Source organism: Artemia franciscana, chromosome 4 (genome assembly GCF_032884065.1).
Source record: "Artemia franciscana chromosome 4, ASM3288406v1, whole genome shotgun sequence".
Classification (NCBI taxonomy): Eukaryota; Metazoa; Arthropoda; class Branchiopoda; order Anostraca; family Artemiidae; genus Artemia; species Artemia franciscana.
This window is the reverse complement of record NC_088866.1, coordinates 53377018-53394095: the sequence shown is the minus strand read 5'-3', so window position 1 is coordinate 53394095 and position 17078 is coordinate 53377018. Positions and strand designations below refer to the sequence as shown.

General features: G+C 34.1%; 1 protein-coding gene across 3 annotated transcripts in view; it reads right to left on the bottom strand.

Moving 5' to 3' along the window:
• The window catches only part of LOC136026588 (RNA polymerase-associated protein CTR9 homolog), a 42147-nt gene extending 25565 nt beyond the window's left edge, over window positions 1-16582 (bottom strand). Inside the window, exons 1-4 of one of the 3 annotated variants that reach the window (XM_065703296.1) lie at window positions 16470-16582; window positions 7468-7616; window positions 2958-3197; window positions 1253-1521 (exon numbers count right to left, since the gene is read on the bottom strand). In XM_065703296.1, the coding sequence (XP_065559368.1) occupies window positions 1253-1521; window positions 2958-3197; window positions 7468-7608 (650 nt within the window). In that variant the 5' untranslated portion in view covers window positions 7609-7616; window positions 16470-16582. Of the gene's footprint in view, window positions 1-1252; window positions 1522-2957; window positions 3198-7467; window positions 7617-16314; window positions 16334-16427; window positions 16447-16469 lie in introns of those variants that run through there. The other 2 variants (XM_065703299.1, XM_065703298.1) reach the window with 2 other exon arrangements.
• Between the last annotated feature and the right edge of the window lie 496 nt (window positions 16583-17078).

The following is a 17078-nucleotide window of genomic DNA, read 5'->3' as shown; positions in this document are numbered from 1 at the left end:
GAAATCACGGAATATTTACCAAGGAATGTCATAGAACTTCCGAAGTCAAGTTTAATCTTTAAGTATACATGTATACACAAGTATGTATATACATAAAATACATGAAATAAGCATATAGAGTTAGTTGAAAATAAGGGGAAAGATGGTTCAAGTAGTTGCTTCATGTCAGTAGTTTTGGATGATTTAGTTAGTGGTATAAACACCAGAAAACGGTCTGGCCTGAACACCAGAAGCTGGTATTTCAGTCAAAGATTAGATGTTCGATGGAGTATGGAGCAGAGGTTCGGGTTTTGATAGGAGTACTAAATCCGAAAAATTACAGTTAAAGTATTATAGAAAGGTGTCAGGATTAAGCAGAAGCTTTAATGGTTTAGTTAGTGAGTAAAATTGTGAAGCCTGGGCTAATCATGGGAAACCATGAGCTAGTGAGGGAAATATTGGACAAGTCTCTGTTAGACGCAAGAAAATATTAGTGAATGGGGCAGATTAAGGCAAGTTCAGATTTGTCTTGAATATCGGGTGAATGGAGTGAGGGTTATGGTAGGGGTAGGGAAATAGAGGAGATGAAGGTAAATTCAATTTCCGATGATCATGAAATTCAGTGGGTGTAAGGTACGACAGTGACTCTCTCGTTTATATTCTAGGGTAAAGAAGACATGGGGACAGGAGGTATATTATAGACCTGGGTTGTCTAGGGATCATGTTGAATGGGTAATTTCTTGTAAAGGTAACTTTATGCGACTTGAGGTAGGAAGAGGATATTTGGAAAGGTTAGAATGAAGAATGGTCCTTATAGACGTCCAATGTGAGGAGAGAGAAGGGGGGATAATTAGGATTAAGGGATTTGAGATTTTTGAGGGAAGACCTGTGGGCAGATAAATTGTTGGGAAATGGGCTATTATTAGTATTAAGAATCTGGCATGGTTCATTTATGTCGGCATGACCCACCGAGAGGGTGCTATGTGATAATTTTGCTTATATTACTGTTTCTGAATGTTTTTTCTAGTTTTAATCTTTTGGTTCAAAGGGTTTAATTTACACTTAATTGCTTTTGTATGTTTTTCTCCTGTTTTTTCTTTGTGACCATGGCTCTGAGGTTTTTTTTTGTCAGTCAAATATAGTAGAACTACACTCTAATACTATACTGTGTACCATATAATTGATTATACTCAATCTCAGATTTAAACTTCAATTTTCCTCAAGAAAGGAAGAAACTTTGGGTCATAAAGCTACATCATATTAAACTACTAACCTGGCTTTTTCATGGTTTCCAAGTTTAAGAAAGCAATGAGCCATACCAAGACGAACAGAAGCAGGGCTATCCGGATGATTCCTCAACGCCTTTTTATAAAAAGCCAACGCCCCTTTATAGTCCTTCTTATTGAAAGCAATGCAAGCCTTACCAAGCAGCGCAGGTAAGCAGTTGGGTGACTGACCAAGAACGAAACCAAACTGCTGATCAGCTTGACTCATTTTATCACCTTCAATAAGGCAGAAATAAGCACGACCAAGAAGATGGTTCTAAAAAAAGAAAAAACTTCGTCAAACAAACACAAAAAAAACATATAAATAAAAACATAAGCAAAAAATTATATACGTATATGCGTATATATATATATATATATATATATATATATATATATATATATATATATATATATATATATATATGTAATGAAACCGAAAAATGTAAATAATAATACACATAAAAAATAATAAGCATAAAAAACGTCAGCGCTTATTTCTCTCCTCATAAGTCGTATAACTGTACGTCTCACCAGTATCAAATGTAATAAAACATGCATGCGTAAACAAAGTTTCAAAGAAATTTAATTTCTCATTGTCCAAATAAAAATAAAAACTATGAGAAACAGAAAAATTATAGGCAATACTGAAACATGTTTTAAAGGGGTAAAAGTACCTCCTTTAGAAGATCAAAAAGAACAAAATACTGAAACATTCGGTTAAACCACGTGACACATTCATAGTGCCCTAAAATGGATAATAGACTATCTATCAACATGTGAAAATGACATAATTTTTATACAACCCTTAAAAGGTTTATGCTAGCTTTTTCTCTTCTCTTTTTTTCTTGACTTTTTCTCCCTTAGACAATCACCCTGGAAAATTTTTGCCAGAATATAGATGGTTTTAAAAAACTAGAGCAAGAGATACTAACTAGAATAGAGCATGAAGAGGAAAAGAAGAGCCCTTTCTCAACGTTGATCCAGAAGACCTGCCACAGAAAATTTATAGTCTAATAATATACAACGTTTTTCTTCCCTCCCTCCTCCTCCCTCCACTGTTGGAGTCTTTGTATATATAAGCAGAGCTAAAACTTGCTCGTAAAAAGAAAATATATCATAAACAAGTAAGTTCAATACAATAATAAAAGAGTTTGATGCACAAATAAGCAGTACTACAACTACCTCTAAGCACTAAACGCAGCACCGTACCGACTGAGAACAACACTGCTACAAATGTTCCTCTTGCACCCCAATCTATTCAAGCCTTCAGTCTCTTTACTCCTCTCAAGAAGTTCCAACTTCCTTTAAGTCCCTATTTGAGACCTCTTCCTGGTCCATTCAGATACAACTTTCTTTTCGTTCAGCCCCACATAGACTACCAAAAAAACCTCTCACGTCTTTGGCATGTTGCCATCCTTCATCCTTCAAATATCTCCAAGCCATCTTAACTTTCGTTTGGCTCTAGATGAATGCTCAAAAAGGGCAATCTGTCATCCTTCATCTGTAAAACGTGTACTAGCCATTGTGTCCAAGAGAGAATCGCCCGTCCTAGCTAAGTGGTTAGCATGCTAGACTTGAAATCCGTGAAAGTGATCCGTGAAGGTGTTTGAATCCTAGTGCTGCTTGTTATTTATGCCCCCCCCCCAAAAAAAAAACATATATAGGTGACAATGGAGGTTGTTCTAATTCTTAAAATAAAATGTTACTAACCTGATCGTACATAATTATCCTATCTGCAGCAGTATATAAATGAGTAGCTCTGGTAAACAGGTCTCTTCGTTTATCCTTGTGTTTCTCCTTGGAGGCCTGTTGAACATAATAGGCTGCAAGGGTATCAAACAGACGCATTTGATCCCTTTCACACTCTTTGTAGTCAGCTTTTGCATCAGTCTGGGCGGTCTCTAAGATTTTCACAAAATCATTTATCTTGCCTTGTTTGTAATATTCTACCTGAAAGACAATAAGAATCATTTAATCATAGGATATACAATAGTTGTAAGAATAATGGCATATATACAGACCATGTTTTATTATTTGTCCTCTTCCCAGGGGATTTCTCACCGACTTACTTAGATTTCCCTCGCCTGCTGGTGCATAAGGCATCAATGGTACTTCTTCATGATGACATAAAGAGTACTGCCAACCAAAATCTTCCACAGGCGATCTGGATAGTACTGCATCCTTCTCCAGACATAGTTATAACTGTAGCTTTTTGCCGTCTACCCCTTCTGATACCGGGAAAGACCCAGCACCACAGATCGCGAGGGAGGCAACCTTTCCCTAAGCGTACCAAAGGCATACACATATTTATTGAATCACTCGATAGAGCAGTAAGAAGCACTAAAACTGATCTGTTTACAAGGCACACAAAAATTACATAAACAAAAAACTACAATTACTTTATACTGTTGAACAGGCCCACGAAAAAAGGATTAAAAGAATGCTGATACCGCGCTGGGCAGCAGTAAACTGGGTCAACTTGTTCTGTCTTCTAGTGAGTATGTTCAGGGTTGCTTCGTGGAAAGGATACACCTGTGTTTTAAGCTTCCTAGAATGCATTGTCCAAATATGATTACAAGATTTTGGCGGTGGTTGTGGAGCGACTCTAGTCCCGATAATTCAAGGGACTTTTCGTAAGAAGTACTGCTTTCTCAAATCACAATTTTACAAGCACGAATTTGTGCATGCTTAAAATTATGTAAAATTAACATGTGATGCCAATATCACCATTGAGTGCTTGCGATTTTATCAGTCACTAGCGTCTGTTTTGTTTTTCTCACGAATGAAAATGTTTGTAATCTTATTATTCCAATGAATTCTAACTTAGGATGCATCTTAGCTGATTTAATAGATTTATAGTCAAACCTGATTAACACACCCAAAGTCAAACTTAAAACTCATGTATTCATAATATTCTGCTTAAAAAGAAAAAAAAAATTTGATGAATAAATTAATAATAATAATCAAATTACTAATTTTATTACTGCTTTGTTATTAATAATAAAAAGACAGGCACATACAACATTTTTTGGACAGGGGGGGGGGGGGGGGGTAATAATAAAAAATATTTTGATAATTAGAATAAGAATTGCCTAAAAATGTGGGAAACTTTAGGATTCAGGAGGGGGCATTCGCACACGTCCCTTTAATGAAACATCAATTAAGATAATAGATGATAACTATAAAAGTAATTTATTTGACTACAAAGTTCAAAATAGTTTCAAAGGAAAAAGAAACCAAAGCCATTAAGGTCAATGTAACTCAAAAGACATTCTACTAATTTTACAGTTACACATTTTCTAAGTACCAAAGATATGGTAAAATAATTTTGAAACAAAATACTCCATTTTTCAACTATTACTAGTTAAAGAGGGATAGGAAATGACTGATTTTGAAGAAAAAAAAAAAAACGAAAAACGACAGGATCTTCAAAGGGTTCATTTTCACAAGAATGATATTTGAATTTGGGTTCGTCAATCTAATGCTTGTAAAAACCTTTTTCTCAACTAAAAGGTGGATTTGACCAGACTGAAAGCTCGGCATATTTTTAGAGAAAAAACAAACACCATCTAGATTACAGTAACTCAAAAGATATCCTAAAAATTTTATAACCTACTAATTTGTTTCTTTTCACAGATACAGATATTATAAGCACCAAGTATAGAGCAATAGCAATTTTGAAACCAAAAACTCCATTTTTGAATTATTACGAGTAAAAACCCTATTAGGCTTTGGCTGGACACTTATTTGCCTATGATCCCGGGTGACTTAACAGTCATGTGTCAATTCTCAAACTTGGTCAATCTGCCTGAGACTCGAGATAGACTTGCTACTCCAAAAGCTAACGCACAAGTATTCGTCCATTCAGTCATAGCTATTCCCGTGTTGTTATCAGTGTATAAACATTGTCCAAAATACCAAACCCCCCCCCCCCACAGCATATATGTGCTATAAAGAGTATATTTCTCACTATAGAGAGATATGAAAAATTGTTTCGTCCCTTTAGTTCAATTCTGTTTGGTTTATTATTCACTTAAGACATCAAATTCTTAGCACAATCAAAATCGAACTAACAAAAATAAATAAAAACTGAAGATAATTTTCTTTGGCTTTTTTTGGAAAATGACATTTTTCTGGAAAAGAAAGAATAGAATCTTCTAGGGGCTCAATTTCACAGGAATGAGAGCTGAACTTATGTTCACGTCTCATCATTGAGAAAACAACCATTTTTTTTTCAATAAAAAGGGGGATTTTATATCCAGTTTTATTCTGGTCGAAAAGGCAAAGCTGAACTAAGGCTCTTAATCAGTTTCAACAAGAACTGGATTAATAGAGGATGGAAGCAAAAACATATATTCCTTTCACAAATCCAGCGTAAAAACAGAAATTCACTTGGATATAGGATTTACATCCAGCTCACCTCCTTTTGAAAATGACCTTTTAAGCATATTGAGACCCAAAAAATATATAGGAAAATAGACTAAACCAGCTGATACAGTGGGCTGAGTTTAAGCATGTAAGCTGCAAATCTCTCTTTGACAGAAAATGTCACATGTCCCCATTTCAATTACCATAAACAACCACTGTCAATACTTTTGTCCATTTTGCTGACCAGATGTTCTTATTCACTAATGGAACTGCCCATTAGTAAATTTAAATCTCAATTCCATGTGGGGTTGCTTGGTAAGTAGACCTTTGAAACAAATTGAGATTGATGGAGTTAAAAATGATTCAATATTTTTGCTTTGGGATCATAATGTTATGTAGTTTTATTGCATATAAAATATTAATTTAACTTCTTTTTTTTGGTATACGGTTTCGCCCTCTTACTTCTTAGAAAATATAAATGCTTTGTTTTTTTCTTATTAGTAACACACCTTGGCAAGCAGTGCTTTTGATGTGCAAACAATAAATTTTGTTTCTGATATTTTTCCTAATAAATTAATAATACTACTACTACACTCCTTGTTGCAGTAGTCCATGCGGCCTGAGTCTTATTGAGTTCCTTTCAGATTCAAATTGATAACATTGGAGGCAAGCCAAATGCTTGGAGAATTCGAAATCTGCATGCAAACCCCTTTTAATGTGACCTTTCACTGCTAGTTTAGGTGAGAAAATATCTTTATTAGCACCAATTATGGTTGGTAGGAAGAGGGCAATTCCCCCCTCTTTGATAGCACCTTTTTCTATCTCTTTTTTATTATTAGTAAAATCTTTCTCCCCTCCTTATATTTTCGTGAATTGATACCCCTGTCAACAGCTGCAACAGATAGAGGCCAAGTTTTATAAGTTTCAACAATGTTGTGTTTCAGTGTTTTGGCAATTCTTCAAATCTGAGGAGCAAAGAGCCTGCACTTAAATTTGGTTCAAGGATAAAAAACTGCTTTATATGCTCCTTGCATACTTGTGGAGGCGTTTGTTGGCAATACTATGGGTTCGAAGTAGAAGTGCTATGTGACACAAATGCGTCAAGCATGGATGAAAAAAAGGTCAGTGACAGGCATTTGGGATGACCATAAAAAAGCACAACACTTGGAATCTTAACAAGCATACAAGAGGCAATCATTGACAGACAATCCACGTTTTCTGTGATTATAGAAATTTTGTAAACACCTGTTTAACATACCTTGTGAGACAATCTGGGTATGAGATGTATTGCTCCAAAATTCATACCCAAATAGCTGACATTTGATCAGCAGCCAAAGAAGAGCAACAGACCATCCCTTGTCTTAAATTTTTTTAAAAAAAACTATTTTAATGCCCTTAATTGACAAAACCTTACATCAGAAGGATGAGGGTAGTGTGATCATGGCAAGCAAGATCTTAAATGCTTGGTTCTTGAGTGTAATTTTAAGCCCATCACAGTCTAGTCACATAAAAGGTCAAAGCCTAATGCAAAACCTGTCCAGACAAGCAATCGCCAATACTTGTTTATTGTCAATGCTTTATGTCAAATTTCTCTGAGCCCATGGTCAATTTTGCAACCTTTGCCTCATTCAAAGCAGGAGTCAACAAGATCAGTGAGAAATCCAGGTAGGATTGAACTGGAGATCTACCTCAATGAATCTTATTGTAAAAAATCATCAAGATGTCAATAGAAAAACTGTTTATTACCTTATCTTGTTGGTAAGAACAATATGAGGTAGATAGATTTGTTTTTAGACAAACTGGATGACCTGCAAGCTTCTGGTTAATTAGTTACATGATCATTAATACTTACAGCTAATGTAACCCATAAGCCTAGTTGGGTTTGTTCTTGTTTTAAAATACCAATGACTTCACTAGCATCTGGCAGGGAGTCCACATCCAACTCAATGACTTCATCTGTATCCCTCAGTGGGATTTCAATAGAACCCAACATGACAGAAGCTAAAATAATAAATAAACATCAGGCTCAACACCATGGTTATTAATACGAAATAGCCTATCAATCTATCATGCATATGGACTTACTTTGAAGAACATCATCCTGGGTGAATTGTTCCAAAGGGATACTGGCACAGAGAAAAAAGCCCCGAAAATTGACAGAAAGGATAACACCAACCCCCCCCCCCCATGAAAAATTTAACAGGGAACTTAAAATGACCTTAAAAATTGGAATTTTTGGGGATAGGGGGGTGTATTTGAGAATTGTGCAACTAATAAAATTCTTTTTCATACAATTATATACTTCATGATGTTGAAGAAAGGCAGAAAAAATCCATTACTTGATTTCTAGTCAAGTCACTTACCTCTTTTCTATTAAATCATGTGGAATCTGTTTTAAGCATCCATAGAATAACCCAGAAATCAAAATTTTATATCAAATTTTGTTAAGCTATACAAAAAACTGTCACATTTCTAAAGAAAATGTTGATTTAATACTAAAATTTTCAATTCCAAACTAAATTGAATTGACCTAAAACTTTCCTAAACATTATTTCGGATTTTACTAAAACTGTGAGGACAAAGTTGAACTATACACACAGTAAGCTAGAACGTGGTAAACATAGGCCATAATCTCAGGAGAAAGGGAGTTAAGTTTTCTCTAGGTCACACAAAAATTAAATTATATGCTAAAATTTGAGAGAGAAGCCTTTGGAACAACCTTAGGGTATCCCCTTTCACATCCTGGCAAGGATAGATGCAGAATAAAAAAAAAATGCTTTGGATTTTACAAAGTTAGACTTTACCAACTTTTGTGATTGATTTTGACTTTAATTTCTTTCCATCTTTATTTTGGAAAGATTATATTGCTTTTTTTCTGTTGTAACCATGGATGTCCAATTGAAATTCATTCTAAGCCTATGCCAGGTTATTCTATAGCCTTAAAGTCATTGATTCTCTTTGAAAAATGTCATGACAGCATGATCAATATCATTGAATTGTTAAAGGAAGAAAACTTCAGATTCCTTATTCTCTTTTTACTGTAATTAGCCTAGAACTAAATAATTTTCTCCGCGATTATAGATACCCACAATTTTCGCTTGGGTGTCAGAAGATTTTTGGTAAGGTTAGGAGAGGAGGGTTTATTGACAACATCAAAAATAATATATGAATCAAATTAACTATAGCTCATCAGAAAATTCAGAAGTTGGAGTGCCAGATCAAAACGTCTGACTCTCTTAGTTTGTATTCTAGGGTAAAACAGATATAGGGAGAGGATGTATATTTTAAAACTGGGTTATCTAGGGATGATGTTAAGTGGATAATTTCTTAAGAGGTAATTCTATGCCACTTGAGGGAATAAGAAGACATTTAGGAAGGTTTAGAATCAAGAGTTGCCCATACAGTTGCCTGATAAATGAAGAATGGAAAGAAAATATGTTGCATTTTCTAATGAAGTGTGAAGGGTTTTGAGAAAGGAAATTTTGGGGTGGATGAGGGGGAAGAGTCTTGGGTGAATTTTTTTTGGGGAAAACAGGAGTTTCATTAGTATTAGGATTCATGTGCAGTCTATTTGTGTGGGCATGGCCACACAATGAATTGAAGGGTAAACATGCCCCTTGATTTTTTTTGTCCCTGGGCATCTCCATAGCATCTAATCAGAATTGCATGGTAGTCAGTATTGACAAAATAGATGTAAGGTGAAATAAATAGGCATCTGGGAATTATATATTCACATAGTTCCTGAGTTGGGCTGTAAATTATGCCAACTGTCCATTATTCACAGGTAAGTTTTATGCCAATCATACCTCATAAGTTTTTTTCAAGATACAGGAGTCCTTTCCAATGCCTCTCCCATATCTACTAAATTTGATTGGTCTTTCTTGATGCCCAGTATGGTACTTTTCTGTAAAATCTGAGGATTTAGAATTTTTTCAGAGGATTAGTGATGGCATCTTGGGAGCCTAGGGTTCCTTATATGGGGTTTCTAAGGGACTTTAAGATTGACAGTAGTGGGAGCATAATGTATATAAATAGGCACATAGCCACTACTCTTTTCTTCTTTTAATGATTTAAGACGAAAAAAGAAGGGTTAACAGTGATTCCCTCAGGGCAAGATGCAGGTGCATGTTATTTAATAAGGCATGTTTTCTTCAAGATACAGGCATTAATTAAGTAATAGGGAGTGTTTACTTTTAATTGCTATTTAATAAGGAATGTTTGGATATGACTGTTATGTAATAGGGAATGTTTTCTTTTAATGTCATGTAATAGAGAATGTTTACTTATGTTTAAGGATAACATAATCTCACATGACATAGTAGAGGTTAGGGCCTCATAGGGAATCCCCAGTGTAACTGGGAGGACACACAGGTGTTATGCAATGATTGTGCACATGTGGGATGTGATGTAATCTTGCATACTTGATAGATTTGAAAAAGCAGTAAATAGGGAATCAAATTGTATAATTCATTTTTTCTAGCTGATGTTGTAGTTCAACTGAGAAAAAAGACCAGTAAAAAATACTCCAGTCTATTTGGGAAAAAATGTTACAAGGTGAATCAAGTGGCAAGCTTGCCTTTTAGCAAGCAAATTAATCCAAACATAAACAATTCTACCAAATACCCATGACATTAAGGGGGAAGGTAAATGCATTAGAGTAAAAAATGACAAAACAAACAAATCCCCCCCCCCTATACTGAGCATGGGTGTAATCTCAGGCTATATACAGAAATTTGCTGATTTTGCTTATTTTTTCTTAATGACACTACAAATAAAATGCTGATCAGAACAAAAACAATTCAAACCCATAGAATTGGCAAAATTGACAGAATAGCATAGGGCTATTTGGACTTGGAAGGATAGCAATGAGTACATTTGAAAATATCATTATCAGGTAAATCAAGGCATATGCTTATATTTTAGAAAGCAAATTAATTAGGAGAAGGAAACATTGATCCATACTTTTTCCTAAGATTGACAGAGGTATAGCCTAAACATTTCCTCTATGCAATTTTTGGTAAAATTCTATATTCTAAATCAGGAAGTTTTTCCATATTGGAAAGTAGTTGATTTAGGTGAATGAAGGTTCTATGAATGCTTCCAAGACCTTTTGCAACTTGGAAAATTCGGAGGTATAAAAATGGAACTTTAAGAACTGAATATATAGCAGGCACCAGGCTGGAGGGAAGTTTATTGAGCCTCAAAAGTTTGCTAAATACTGATTTATAAGGGTTAGAAGCAAAACATCTGAGATACAAGAATAGATCCCACTATTACAAACAGGCATTTCCAAAACATATGTTGAATGAAAATCACAAGCAAAAATTAAAGAGACGCCTATTTTTTTGAAGTTTGTGGTAACAAACTTGTAGTAATGAGGGATCCGGCTCAATAGTAACCAAAACTCTAAAAACAGAAATTTTATAACAATAGTTAAATCAAAAGAATCGCATTTTAATGCTGATTTTAAATACACAAGTTTCATCAAGTTTAGACATACCCATGAAAAGTTACGAGCCTGAGAAAATTTGCCTTATTTTAGAAAATAGAGGGGAAACAGCCTTTTAAGGTCATAGAATCTTAATGGAAATCACACCTTCATATTCAGCATATCAGAGAACCCTACAGCAGGTGGGATTTTGCATTTTTTTGCCACAAGACAGATAAGAGATACATATTTATTTGTTGTTTTTTCCCAGGGGTATCATATTGACCCAGTGGTCCTAGAATTTCATGAGAGGGCTCATTATAACAGAAACTAAAAGTTCTAGTGCCCTTTTAAGTGACAAAGAAATTGGAGGGCACCTAGGCCCCCTCCAACGGTCATTTCTTTCCAAAGTCACAGGATCAAAATTCTGAGATAGCCATTTTATTCAACATAGTTGAAAAACCTAATAACTATGTCTTTGGGGACAACTTACTCCCCTATAGTCCCCATGGGAGGGGCTGCAAGTTACAAACTTTGACCAGTATTTACATATAGTAATGGTTATTGGGCAGTGTAGGCTACAGACACTTTCAGTGGGATTATTTTGGTTGGGGGGAGAAGGTTGTGCAAGGGGGGGACTTTCCATGGAGGAATTCGTAATGTGGAAACAAATTTCCAAGAAGGGGGTGCAAGATTTTTTAGCATTTTTTGAAAAGACAATGAAAAAATAAATATGAAAAAAAAATTTCAACTGAAAGTAAGGAGCATTAAAACTTAAAATGAACAGAAATTATGATGCATATAAGGGGTTCCCCCCTTCTAATACTTTGCTCTTCATGCTAAAGTAATTTTATTAATCACAACTATTTATTCTATGGCCTTTGTGATTCAGGGGTCATTCTTAGGGAATTGGGACAAAAATTTAAGCCTTAGTTTAAAGAAAAGGGTATTGACAAGGGGGTGAACCCCCTCATATACATAATAAAAACATCCAAATATAGAAGTTTGTTACATAAGTTAATTTGTAAGTTACATATTTTTTTACTAATAAAAACGTTTGTAAAAATTAAAAGTTCTAGTTGCCTTTTTAAATAACCAAGAAATTGGAGGGTAACAAGGCCTACTCCTGCACTCCTTTTTTTCTCAAAACCATCCAATTAAAACTATGAGAAAGCCATTTAGCCAAAAAATAAATTAATCTGCAGATTTTGCTTTAATTATTCATGTGCAGAGCCAAAATAAAAAAACAAGATTTTTTAACTGCAAGTATGGAGGAACATTAAAACTTAAAACAAACAGAAATTATTCCATATATGAAAAAGGTTGTTCCCACCTCAACACCTTGTTCTTTATGCTAAAGATTGACTCTTTCTCTCTACTCAACTTTTTAAAACAATAAACAACTTTAGTGTTTAGAGTGAGTGAGGCATTGAGGAGGGGACAACCCCTTTCATATATGGAACAATTTTCTGTTTGTTTTAAGTTTTAATGTTGCTCCTTACTTGCACTTAAAAAAACTTGTTTTTTATTTAATCTAATATTAAGACAGGTAGCCTATAGATATATTTGTCTTTTACATGCAATATTGGGACTTTGACTCCTGTTGTTGCCTGATTAATTGTTATGGGTGTTTGGGTATCCTAAATAAAGAAAAATCAGAAAAATTGTTCCCTGTAAAATTTTGTAAGCATTTGAAACAAGGAAGGAGAATTGATAGGAGGTTGTAAACAGCTTCAAAAATCACAACTTAGGCTCTTAATTCATTTTAAGTTTTAATTCTTCTAATACAACTATTTCCTATGATAACAAAAAGTCTCTCATCTAGGATTTCACCCTTTTTACAAAGAGCAAAACCAAGCATCTAAAATTTTCCCATTGTACTGGTTATTTTTTGTTTGATTATATTATCAGATTGGCATTAAGGACTAGTCATTGATGAATGACAACATTTAGAAAAAAATGCAAATGAACAAAATCAAAACACCAAATAGGAAACAAAGGACTAAATTTAGGAATAAGGTGGTGGGGGTAAAAACCTGGCAAAATAGATCTTTTGTGGAAATACACAAGGGGCTTTTATGAGGCTCATAACATTGTTCTATCAAAATGCATAAGATTTTAAAGATTTGGAAGTCTTATACTTAGGAATAAACCCTTGATATAGCTTGAAATTAGGTATTTACCTGGAGATGGATCTGAAGAGAAGGAAACATATTAAGATAATCAATTTGTACTTCTCAACATGCAGAAAAATTGTAGCTAACAGATTGTGCACGTAGACTCACCATAGTATATCCCTCCCTCTCCCTAATGTGCAAATATATAACCAAAATTTGATATCTGGTATCTATTTTCCTAATCTATCTCTCTTGTTTCAGCCTGAAGCAACTATGACAAAACAAACCATAAAGTCAAGTAATGGGTGGCAGAATGCATTGGAAATATATAATCCAAGCAGGGCTGAATTTGAAGCTTTGATGCTCCTAGGCCTAAGTCTTTTTGTGAGATTTTCTATAAAGTTGCCAAAAATTTAGAGATTGTGGAAGCACTGAACAGAACACAAGTGATGAGCCAAAACTAAATGAAAGAGAAAGGTAATAGGCTATCAAACTCTCAGTTGTGATTCTTGGGAGAAATCAGAAAGTTTACAAGTGCCCATAGAACTTCTGTGTTGTTCTAAAATCCCATTTCTGTGAGTAGACTAGATGGCAGAAGCATGGGCAGATCCAGGATTTTCTTTAGCACTGAGTGCATAATAGGTTGCTTTGATAAACTTGCAAACAAAGAAATACCAGCAATTTAAAAGGAACCTCACCAATTATGCATTGTAGGTAGGTAGTGAAAATAGTCACAAATTAATCTAAAATCTGGTGAGGGCTAAAATTTTAATAAATTTGTTGGAATCAAAAATGGTATAAAAATATCAATAAGAAAAGTACATTATAAAAACTACCCTGCAATGAAACAAAAAACTGTTCAGCATCTAAAAAAAAAAATGATATTTAGTATTTCCTGCATAAATTTTTGCCTTTACACTTCTGATCACTATAGCAAGTGATTTGAGCTTTTGGGGTCATACATTCTCTGTGACACAGGTTAAACCATTTAGCATGTTGCCTAAGTTTGTGGCATTGCTCAGCAATTATGATAGAAATGAAGAGTAGGAAATGAGGATTAAGATATAACTTTTATATTCATAAAAGATGTACTAAAATTAAATATTAGTTCTTCTGGGGGTGTAACAAGCAAAATAGAACAAAGAGACAGACATGTATAGAAGAAATTTCAAACAAGCATTTTAAGTACAGATAATAAACCATTAACTAGTCACTATTTTATTTTAAATAATGTTTTAATAAAAAGTGTCAACTTTGACAAAACTATCAGAATTTATTAATAAAAATTTCACTTGTCTCAGTGAACATTTATAATGGCTAATGCTGTTAGTCTAGAGCTCTTCATTAATATTTCCTCTTCTATTCATCCTAAAATATTCAAATAAAGACCAAAATAATCAGAAAAATATGAGATCCAATAAAGATGCAACCAGGTATCTGCTTCAAACTAAGTATGAGTGGAAATACTACTTAAAACATAAATAATTACATGTTTGTGATTTTTGCATTTAATAGGTATAGATTGGAAATTTAAATGCTCAGTTTTTCAAGCTGTGGCAGATTTATAATTTTTTTTTATCTTGAGATTTCCAGATATTCAATGTAAGCATTTATATCTCAACATGTCTGTTGAGAACAGAAATAAAAATTCAAACATTGGCTCAGATTCAGCATTAAGCAAGAGAGTTGTACTACAAAAAATTTGATTTATAAAAAACCAATTGTGGAAGTATGATTGGATGGCATGTATCAAAATAAGTCTAGAATTCCTCAGCATACATTTCTGTGGTCAATTCAAGTGGCACGAATTTCCACTTTTTTTCAACATTTCATTAATAAACATTTGAAAAAAAAATTGATGTCATTCTACTGATTTAGACTGAGAAATCAGAGACCAATCTATAACAATTAGAAAAGAAAATAAACACATAATTATTTACCTCTTTTTATTAATGGTTTTTTCAAAAATCTATGTTTCTTAAATGACCACTCTGACCTCTGAAGGAATATTTTGATTCATATTTAGCTCTTAAGAATGACAAATCTTCAATTAAAGAATGATTTATGGGCCAGTTTTGACAAAATAATGCTATATTTTCTTAGTGGAAAAATTATTTATAATAAGGTTAGGTTAAGTAAAAAAAAATTGTGCTTAAATTTGAACTTGCAATAGAAGCAATTAATATAATCATAAGGAGCATAAAAAAGGCATCAAGTGATGTATTTACCTTATTGGTAAGTCAATAATATGAACTATGATATATTTACTGGGAGGGGGTAAAGTATAGCAGGGCTGCATAAAAAATCTGTTAACTACAATTAGCCTATCCTGCATGTTATGAATTCAGCTATGAACTGTTTTCTTAGCATATTTCTCCCTTTATTTTACAAAATTTAGATCACCTGGGCATTGATTTCTCATGTAGGCCTACAACACTATGCTACAACCCTCCCCCTAATGTGAATTCTATTTTCAACAGCAGGGCCTTCTCTTCTTATTAGCATAGACTTAGTTAGCCTAAATTAGCAGTAAACAGTAAGCCAAAAAGTGCCAGCAATAAAAATACTGCTAGGCTATTAAATTTGAATTAGTAGGCTATAGCCTATATGGCATTGAACATTAGGGGTTAAGCATATTAAAGTAGTTTCCACATATAGGAATGATATACAAAAGTAGGCCTAGGCTATTTTTCAAAGTGACATGGTTTCCACATGAAGCATGATATCATTTCACTAATAGCAGGGCCTTCTCTTCTTATTGATGTGGACTTAGTTAGCCTAATTTAACAGCAAAGAGTAGGCTAAAAGTGGCAGCAATAAAAATACTGCTATTAAATTTGAATTAGTAGGCTATAGCCTATATGGTATTGAACATTAGGGGGTAAGCATAGTAAAGTAGTTTCCACATAAAGGAATGATATAAAAAAGTAGGCCTAGGCTATTTTTCAAAGTGGCATGTTTTCCACAATTACTGAACAGTTTCCACATGGAAACATGATACCATTTCACTAATAGCAGGGCCTTTGCTTCTTATTAGCATAGACTTAGTTAGCCTAATTTAACAGCAAACAATAAGCTAAAAAAGTGGCAGCGATAAAAATACTGCTATTAAATAAGAATTAGTATATATGGTACTGAACATTAGGGGGCACACATAGTAAAGTAGTTTCCACATATAGGAATGATACAAAAAAGTAGGCTAGGCTGCTTTTCAAAGTGGCATGGTTTCCACAATCATTAAATGCTTTCCATGTGGAAGCGTGATACCGTTTCACTATTATTGTGGGCCAGCTAATTTATGACACATGCCTTTAATGAAGCAATTCAGATGGGTATTCCTCTTTTCTCACAGGAATTTACTTTATTTCTTCTTTGTTAGGTGGTGCTTTGTCTACTGCTCACTTATTGAGACATCTATTAAAATATTTATATAGGTAGCACATAGAAGCAACTATGCCAATTTAAGGCCAATTCGATCTTCCAGTTGAATCAAAATAATCCCCGTCCTCTCTAAGTGTACGACTAATGAGCAATCGACCAGTGGCGGCTCTAGACTTGGATAGCGGTAGATACTCCTTGTTTTTCCTGATATCTTACATTGAGTTATTTTATTTATATAGTTAAGTGACTAAAAAAATTCTGCAATTGTAATATTTTTGTACCTTGCCTCTGACACTAAATAGGTTATGAGGCCTAAAACCGTCACTGAAATTCACTATTTCTTTAATTTAAGTTGTATATTATCATGAAAGAATTGTTTTTTCGTTCCAAAAATATCACTGTAATTTTCTTTTGTTTTGAAGCTGGGGATATATCGCTACACTGTCACCTTGTTGCAGCGATGTGGATTTGGCTGAGACTCAAGGTTCAAGGGCTTACGATTCAATCCCACGTGTCATCCAGTATGATAATTGACTG